At 43.3% G+C, this 9,533-nt stretch overlaps 1 protein-coding gene across 1 annotated transcript; it reads left to right on the forward strand.

Annotated features, from left to right (window-relative positions):
* Nucleotides 1-987: 987 nt before the first annotated feature.
* On the forward strand, nt 988-9,173 carry LOC306968126 (high-affinity choline transporter 1-like). Its single transcript, XM_079563430.1, has 9 exons — nt 988-1,221; nt 2,076-2,342; nt 2,882-2,995; nt 3,429-3,584; nt 3,804-3,952; nt 4,535-4,678; nt 4,755-4,908; nt 7,138-7,355; nt 7,761-9,173. The coding sequence occupies exons 2-9, from the start codon at nt 2,159-2,161 to the stop codon at nt 8,412-8,414; spliced, it is 1,773 nt and encodes a 590-aa protein (XP_079419556.1). The 5' UTR covers nt 988-1,221; nt 2,076-2,158; the 3' UTR covers nt 8,415-9,173.
* Nucleotides 9,174-9,533: the final 360 nt, after the last annotated feature.

Below are 9,533 nucleotides of genomic sequence, written 5' to 3' on the forward strand. Positions count from 1 at the left end.
ATTGGCAATGTGGCGCTATGGGTAATTCATTAAAGGCCCTCGCTCAGGGGCGGACTGGCCATATGTCCATTCTGGAAGAGCACAGAAGGGCCACTGGCTCTAGGGCCGCCAGTCAACCGAGCTTTACCCAAATCTGAAAGCAAAAAATAGCGAGGAAAAAGAGGATGAAAACAAAGCAAAAATGTGCCGGAAAAGCAACAAAAAAGTGACAAAAAATGTAATGAGAAAACATGAGAAAAACACAGACAAAAAAAAAAACCTGATACAAAAAATAATGAAAAAATAACCAAAACAAAAATGTGACAAAAATGTGGCGACGTGACAAAAAGTGACCATCACTTTTGTAGGTCTTAGCTTTCAAATGAGGCGTTACATTGTTGCTCTCCAGTCTTTTAGATTTTGGTAAAGCCCGGTATTAAAAAAACATGAATCTAAAAGGAATGCATGGTGTACCACAAGGTTCAATTTTGGGACCATTATTATTTATTATTTATATTGATGACCACCTTTCCAGTTCTTTTTGCAGGTGATACCAATCAAAAAAAAACTGGGGAAAATGCACTCGGTGAAGGCGGGTGGTAAGAGGTTGAAATATGGATTTGTGGAAGTCACAATTACGCTGATTTGGGCCAGGCTGGTTAGAGTCCAGGGCTGTTTTTCAGTCCCAGTCCGCCCCTGCCCTCGCTGTAAAGTTCCTCTTATTGATAATTGATATTAGCTCTTTCCCTGCTACTTCCGACTATGGGCCCCGCGCCCGCAGAAAATCCATGCCGCCTAACTTGTGGTCGCCGTGCTCAATCGTAAATCAGGCCTTTGGGTGTAACTCGGGAAGTAAAGGCTCGCCAATATGATTCTGATATTGGAAAGCATTACCGGAGCAGGAGAAACCGTGCGTCACGCCACTCTCTATTAGGTGCTATTTTGGTCCTGGCCTGGAAGACATTCATCCCGCGTGTACCTACCCTGACAGCACCCAATAAACCCTCCACTCCCCCATTCATCTCCACCCCCTCCTTCCCTGCGCGCGCTGCTCTCTCCATCCCTCGCGCCCCGCACCACGCGCACTTTAAAACAACATTGGACAATTTGGGTCCGTTCGTCCTGGAGGAATACGCTGCGCTAGTGCAAAACTGAACCAAAAGAACATCATTTATTTTTTTTGGCACTTTGAAGGCTTCGTTAAGTGGACTTTGGATCTGGTCCTGCGTCTGTGAAGAAAAGGTAACACTTCTTGTATATTATCGTGTCTTGTTAAACCAAAAGACGTTGACTCGGTAACCGCATTTGACTGCAGAGACAGGCGTTGATTTACACAGATCGATATTGCGATACTGGACTGACGCCTGGAACCCCCCGAGTCAGTGGAAACGCGGAATGAAGTCCACACGTTTGAGCAAAGCGCGTAGAAACTTTAATTTGGGACTATTTTTGACAGTTTCCCACCGCGCGTAATGGTTGAAATTGGACATGCTGCACTTTTACGCACTGCTGAACAACTCCTCCAAAAGTCGACATGTGCAAACTGCATACATTTGATACTGGAGATAGATGTTTCCAATAACTGTAAATTAGCTGGCTCTTGGTGCCACTCTCTAATGCCGTGCGTAAAGCATTTTATTCAGCTTGATCTTCAGGGATTGAAAAAACAACGAACCACCTGATGTAGAGAGACGCTTGATAAATACACTTGCAGTCTGCATTTTGACTTTAACAATTAGCAAGGAGCTTTACAAGTCACTGTAGCCTATCTTTCAGATGGTACAGCATAAAGTATTCACAGCAATCTACACCTTTTGCCATTTAACCAGCTTAGTCGTCTTGGCTATATCACTTCATGCAGCCAATTTAAAATAATCCCCCAGAGTGAGTACAGTGTCCGCTTCATAAAAGTGGAAATGACTTTATAATCTGTCAATGACTTTGTAAGATAATAAAGTAATTAGGACGAGTGATGTAACCCTTCTCGTTGTAATGTTGATATGCCCTTTCAAACAATGAACGATTAAGTCTTAATACTGTCTTGTCCTGTGTGTGCGCGCGCTCTCAGTCACGCGTCTGTCTCCCTGTCCCTGCAGCTCTCTCCATGAGTCCTCGGTCCAGGGCGCACAGCAGCAGCAGCGCTTGATCTCGGCGGAGGGACACGAACCAAGAAGAGAACATGGCCATTCACGCCGAGGGTCTCGTGGCTATTATACTTTTTTACGTTTTGATTTTGGCCGTGGGGATATGGGCTGCGTGGAAGAACAAGAACTCCGGAGTTAGTGAAAGTGGAGACCGCAGCGAGAGCATCATGGTCGGAGGAAGGGACATTGGGCTGTTCGTTGGCGGATTCACGATGACTGGTGTGTTTTTTAACGGTTTCCCAATGAAACAGCTTTCGTAGCATCTTTAACGAGGTTTTTAAAGCTTTTGTTTTCAAAACGCGCACGGATCTCAGCTCACTTTTACGCACAGCCGTGACGCGTAAAAAGCTTTCAAAGATAAACACTGGGGGTTCGGGGCGCCCTCAGAAGGAAGCATTGCAGGGGTCCTCCATGGGTTGCCCCCATATCATTCACACAAATTAAATGCGTTTTAGATTACCTTTTTATTTAGGCTTTTTTTTTTTTGTTATAATATAGGCTATTGAGTTACTGACTGCAGTCACTGTTCATACATCTGTAAGTGGGGCTTGGCTGCAATACTGTAAGGGGGACTAAAATAAGTCACGTGACAAATTTTACTTTAGGCTAGGTCCAATTTCTGAAATCCTTTTTTTTATCTCACCAGTGAAATTATGAACAATTAGTATTAAATAAGATTCCCCCTTCCCCTTCCCAATCATTAGATAATGTATTTGCTGGAACAACCATTGATTAAATCCCATTTTACTTCTCTCCAGCCACATGGGTAGGTGGGGGCTACATCAACGGGACAGCAGAGTACGTGTATCTACCGGACTACGGCCTGGCCTGGGCACAAGCTCCCTTTGGATACGCTCTCAGCCTGGTCGTGGGTAAGAGAACGTCACTCTGTTAAAAGCAGGGATAATTTAAGTCTATAGTTAATCAAAACTGATGGTATTCTGAGAGAAAAAAAGTTTAAGCATGCTGTTATCTATGACTGGATGGTGTATAGGCCAGCACAATTCATGCCTGTCCATCCAATTTAATTCTATGGGGGTGTAAGCTATTTCTGACCATTTTAATCAGTTTGATGTGCCAGCTATTTTCAGGAATTAGGAAGAACGATCACATTTATAGAAGTACAGTAATTAATATACTTATAGGATGTGTTTTGCCTTACGTATAAAGAAACATGTGGTTCAAATCACATAGAGGGGAGAAGCCGATACCTTGCCTGCTGTGGTAACTCACACTAAACTCCTGCTTCATTCATTAAATGCTCGGCCATTTGTCTGACTTACTTAAATGGTTTGCGTCACTTAGGGGGCCTTTTCTTTGCCAAGCCGATGCGTTCCCGAGGTTACGTCACCATGTTGGACCCCTTCCAGCAGCTGTACGGGAAGAGGATGGGGGGACTGCTCTTCATCCCTGCGCTCATGGGGGAAATCTTCTGGTCAGCCGCCATTTTGTCTGCCCTGGGTACGTTTTTGGTCAGTTAGATCAAATGGAACAATAATAAGTGAATTACTTAGTTGCATGTTGTCACTTTTACCGCGTGTAAAGCACACACAGTGAATAAATAACATCTCAAAAACATTGTGACGCGCACACAGTTCAATTCACAATAAAATACCTTTTTGGAGCAAATATTTAAAGTCTCAGGTTTCTGGAAAGGTAACATGTGGCTCTTTTTTGCAGGTGCCACTCTGAGCGTCATTGTGGACATAAACATCAACATGTCAGTGATCATTTCAGCTCTCATAGCCATCTTCTACACTTTGGTGGGAGGGCTGTACTCTGTGGCCTACACTGATGTGGTCCAACTCTTCTGCATCTTTCTTGGGCTGGTGAGGAATACTGTTGCTCAAACTTATTAATGATATAGTGACCTGCAGTATATTGTTAGATAATCGTGGTAGTAATAGTGTTTATCCAATCATGTTAATGGTTGTGGTTCCTAATCATTTCACACCTAGCCTCTCTTCAGAAAATATTCCTCTTCCCATGTAGCACAAGACTCAATCAGAGCTAAAATGGCCCCAAACTTGGGCTAAATCATGACTAAAGACAAGACTTCATTGATCTTGCGATAGAGAAGCTGCTCTTAAGAACACTCAGTGGGGAGAAAATAGTAAAGAAAGACCAAAAGCTGCCAGTTGATCAGATCTAAATCCACAAAAGCCCAATCCTAAAAGCATTTAAGCATTGAAATGAAGTCTAAAGTGGCAGTGGACCAGTATCACCAGATGAAGCCCAAATGACATCAAACTGTGCACAGAACCACTGATGTAGATTTTATGTTTTATTATGTTTCTATTTGCCTATTGTGAAGTTGATCCACTTTAAACAAACAATCTACCTTTCGGATCATTATAACCATCTACATATTAGTGAATGTATGAGTATAAAGAATCTCCTTTCTTCTGCAGTGGATCAGCGTGCCTTTCGCTCTGTCCAACCCTGCCGTGACAGACATAAGCATTACAGCCAAAGAGGTGGTGTACCAGTCTCCGTGGCTCGGGCAGATTGTGCCTGAAGACAAATGGCTGTGGGCGGACAACTTCTGTTTACTCGTACGTCCCGCTGTCACCGCCCTCGGGTCATGACCTCACGCGCCTCTGTCTGTACTGACTGTTTCTCCGTTTGCAGATTTTGGGGGGGATTCCATGGCAGGTCTATTTTCAGCGAGTTCTCTCTGCCTCTTCTGCCACATACGCACAAGTGCTGTCCTTCATCGCTGCTTTCGGCTGCCTGGTCATGGCCGTGCCCTCGGTCCTGATTGGAGCAATCGGGGCCTCCACTGGTAAACATTTATACTATGTTTGTAGCATTTGTATCAGTCATGCATGGGGCCACACTGTCTAAAACCCAAGTTCATATGAGCCTAGCTTCAGCCAGTGCATGCTGACGTGGTTTTATTGGGCAATTCAATTCACCCACCACTCGCATTCGCACAAATTTATTGTGTGAGTGATTGGATGTGGTCGGAGATGCCATTGATGCAGACTAGCAGTCATGTGACGTCTCTGTCAGTCAGCCCCAAAGCAGCTCAGACATCGGGGTGTGTAGAACTGAATGAATAATGCGATGTCAAGCAAGTAACAGCTTTAAGCACCAAAGAAAAGACTACAAACACAAACATTTTCAAAACAAAGACCACATAGTTGATGTCTTGAGGTGAGAACAAATGTGTCCATGTAGCGGGTGCAACGTGTGCATATAATAACCTAATTATAATATGATAGTAATAGTATATTTGAACTGAACATGAAGTGTGTTTGCTAAAAGTAGATGGATAAATAGCATTAAGCCTGGTTAATTGCAGGTTTTATAAACAAAGGGCTCAGCTCTCTTCTAATCTGTGAATTAAGTGCGCACACACACACAGCCACATGTTGATTAAGCAGTTAATGAAACATCACAAGTCAGTGCCAGTCTCCAGGAGAGTGATCCTTTATTCAAACAGAGGCAGAGATCAAAGCAGAGCCGACATGTTTACAGCCGCACAGCTTTTCACATGTGGAAAATAGAGCGATGCGGTATCAAGAGGCCACAGCAGACGGATACTGTCACGACCAACAGAAGGGGAGACCACCGTGATTTGGTGAATATTTCAACCAAAGAGGAGCTGATACTTTGGTCTCCATGGGGAAGTTCCCGTGTAAACGCTAATGAGGTTGAGTATTTCAGGCACAGGAGGGAAGCAAGACAGGAGAGATGTATAGAGATATCATAATGTTATGCAGTGGAAATGGTCGGTGGAGTCAGGGCGATGGGGGGGGGGCAGGCGAAAGAGCAAACATGATTCACTGTCCCGCTGAGAGACGTAAAGGCCAGCTGACCCAGGACCAGCGCCAGGTCCCACTCCTCTGAGATTAAACAACTCCAGTATACCCCGCTTCATTCAATCATTACTGTAACACCTTATGCAATTGACTGATTTGATCGATGTGACAGCTTTGCTCATCTATATATGTGTCCAAAATGTCATGTCAATATTGATAATGCTCCTCTAGTATTAATGGTTAAGATTAAGTGATCATTTATTAAAAACTCGATTAAAATCCAATTAAAGCGCATTATGAATTCAACAACACTGGGTCGTTGCTCAAGTTTGATGGCACATGTCTGCACGCCGATCAATCATCTGTCTGAAACAAGCAGCTCAGTGTGACGTTTGCCGTGCTTCAGCGTTTTCTTTGCTGGTAATTCAAAATGTGACTTTTGACTCGCTTCACAGCAAAGAAAGTCCCAGGTTTGATTCCCAGACAGTTAAGGGTCTTTCACTGCGAAGTTGGCATGTTGTGGGTTTCCTCCTGGTGCTCTACATTTCCCCCATCAACCAAACAACCTAAAACATGCGCAACATTCTGATCAAACCTAGCTCAAGACATGGAGATCGCCTCAGAGGTATTGAAATGTAGAGGTCAGGTTTCCAAATGGGATTATTAAAGTCTTAAAAGACCAACAAAAACATGCCAAAAAAACCACAGAACTGGCCTACAGGTTGAAAGCTCCATCAAGAAGTTTTTAGATGTGTGTAAAGCCGAACTGGAGAAAATTGGAGAAAGAAGTTGAACTACGTCGTCTTATAATTTAAAGGCACACCATGTAACATTTTGGATCATATTGTTGCCAACATTACAAAAACATGCTCCTATAAAGACCAGCTAGACACACACAAAAAAATGTATTTTTTGCAGTAGGTAATCAAAGAAAGGATTTGGATGAGGACTTAAGTTGTTTAAATCTTATATTTGGCTGCCTTTAGTCAGCATCTCCATGGAGACGAGCTGGAGACGTCCTGCTCCCAGCAAAGTCAGGTTTTAGAAGAGAAGAGCTACTCACAGCAAACACACATGCTTGTTTGTTTTATCGCTTAAAATATCTGTAATGAAATAAATGCTTGTGTTTTATTTTTTTATTTATTGGATGAAATGTTACGCGGTGTGGCTTTAAATTCAGTGCTCAAAACCATAACAGTACAGTATATGTGTAATAATGCGCTGTCTCTTTACTTTGTTTTCCCCAGATTGGAACCAGACCACTTACGGCTCCCTGGCCCCAAAGGATAAAGATGAATCTGACATGATTTTACCCATAGTCCTCCAGCACCTGTGCCCGCCCTACGTTTCCTTTTTCGGTCTCGGGGCGGTTTCTGCGGCGGTGATGTCATCAGCAGACTCATCCATCCTCTCGGCCAGCTCCATGTTCGCCAGGAACATCTATCAACTGGCCTTTCGGCAGTCGGTAAGCACAAACAATGATGAGGGCGCGCACAGTCTGCCTGCAACAGTTTCAGAAAGATCTGGAAACCGATCGATAAATCCATTTTGCTCTGTAATTTTAAAGTTTCTTTGTTGTGGCAGCAGATTTAATCAAAGGGTGCTTGTTTTTGGGGTCACAACAACAGTTTTTTTTTCATGTGGACAGGCCCAGCAATTGCAGAGTTGTTAACCATAAACCAGGTCAAAACATCTGCATTTTGAAATGAATCACCAAGAAACGCTTCCTTTTCAGAGCATGTTTGTACAGGAGAACATAAGACCCCTCCTTCACCTACATTTTAAACTATACACTACTATGATGTAATTCTGACACACGTTTGACTCCCTTTGTCTCGATTACAACCCTATATCTTTCTGTCGCCTCTAGGCCTCCGACAACGAAATAGTGTGGGTGATGCGTGGCACAATCTTCGTCTTCGGAGCAGCTGCTACCGCCATGGCTCTGCTGACCGGATCCGTCTACGGCCTGTGGTACTTGAGCTCAGATCTGGTCTACGTCATCATCTTCCCTCAGCTCCTCAGCGTGTTGTTCGTCAAAGGCACCAACACCTACGGCTCTGTCGCTGGGTACGTTTTTGGACTTTTGCTGCGCATCGGAGGAGGCGAACCTTACCTGAAACTACCCCCTTTTATCTACTATCCGGGCTGGGTGACCCAAGAGAGGGTCCACCATCTGACTGGGGACGTGGAGTATTTCATCCAGCAGAGATTCCCGTTCAAATCGGTGTCTATGCTGGCTTCCCTTTTGGCTAACACTGGCTTTTCCTATCTTACTAAATATCTTTTCGAAAGCGGTATTCTGTCCCACAAGTACGACTTCCTGGATGCAGTGGTGTCCAAGCACAGCAAGGAGATTATGGACAAAGCTACGTTAGTTGGCAACCATGATAACATTACGTTGTCAGAGATGGCGCCTGTCAGACAAGTATTGGGTGCATCGCTGGCTGGGACTTTTACGAACAATGAGATTTTGAGTGACGATGGTGGGTCCAGTCCTGAACCGTTTCAGACTGGAGACTAAAAATGCTCTCCAAAAAATTCTATAAAATAAATGGATGTATTATTCAGGAAACCTGCTACTGCCAGACTGGACGCTAAACGATCCAAGCGACTCTAGGGTTTTGCTTCTTGTACAGTGAAGATCAATGGAAGTTGACATCAAGTTTTCGATGAAGTTTGTGGGGGAAACGGAGCATCCAAATGCAACTACAGTGATGTACATGCTGCTAAAGCTGACTGACGGATTATTGAGAGACTGACAGCTGGAAAGTAGGTAAAGAGAAAGTGCAATATCTAATCATAAAATTGTATTGTGTGTCACTGCTGTAAATGTGTGTGTACAGAAACATTCAGATCACGTATGTGGCTTTTATTTGAAAAGGAATAATGATTAATTTGTGTAGACAATAGAGCAATAATAATGTTTTAAGGTGCAGAGTTATACACTGTGTGCATCCAACTTTTTTGCCCTGAAAAGCATTGAGTCACGGAGCATCTCTTTGTTAAGTGCTGTGCTTCGTCTTACATATTTTGTCCTTCATATTTTGCCAAGAGCCAGAGCCAACTGTACATTTGCCAAGACATAAGGTTTTTATCACTGCACAGCTAATGAATTAACTGCATTTGCTGTGCGTAATTTACTAAATTAGACTAAAGCCACAAAACCACTGCAGGTCTTTCAGCTATATCAAAATAAGTATTTAGGCAAAATAAGTATTTCGGCACTTGTTCACGTGCAACTAAATTACTTAATTACTTACCCTTTTTGGATTATGCACATCTAAGGAACATTATTGTCTTCATGTGGTATGAGACCTAAATTGATAGTGTTGCTGGTGTAAGTGGGTTGTAGAATCATTAAACATTAAATCAAGTAAAACAATAAAGTTGCAGACTTAAGTCATAATGGTGTATTTTCCCTAGTGCAGTTGTTCTCAATCTTTTCACACAAAGTACCACCTGAAGAAGTATTGAGAACAACTGCTCTGGTGTTTCTGGTGGTTGGAGGAGTGGAGTCGCAGTCATTGGTCCGTTCAGTGATAAATGGTCTTAAATATGTGAATTGACGTGTGGGTGTTTATGATTGTTTGTTTCCTGAACCTTTTATTGAGCGTTGGGCCGCAGCAGGTTGCAGGAGACA

Source organism: Gobius niger (assembly GCF_951799975.1).
Source record: "Gobius niger genome assembly, chromosome: 9".
Classification (NCBI taxonomy): domain Eukaryota; kingdom Metazoa; phylum Chordata; class Actinopteri; order Gobiiformes; family Gobiidae; genus Gobius; species Gobius niger.

Bases quoted from the DNA above. Each gene is read 5' to 3' on its own strand.
- LOC306968126 (XM_079563430.1), top strand. From the start codon at position 2,159: ATGGCCATTCACGCCGAGGGTCTCGTGGCTATTATACTTTTTTACGTT. The intron at 4,679-4,754 runs GTACGTCCCGCT...CTCCGTTTGCAG, and splicing joins CGGACAACTTCTGTTTACTC to ATTTTGGGGGGGATTCCATG. The intron at 7,356-7,760 runs GTAAGCACAAAC...TGTCGCCTCTAG, and splicing joins AACTGGCCTTTCGGCAGTCG to GCCTCCGACAACGAAATAGT.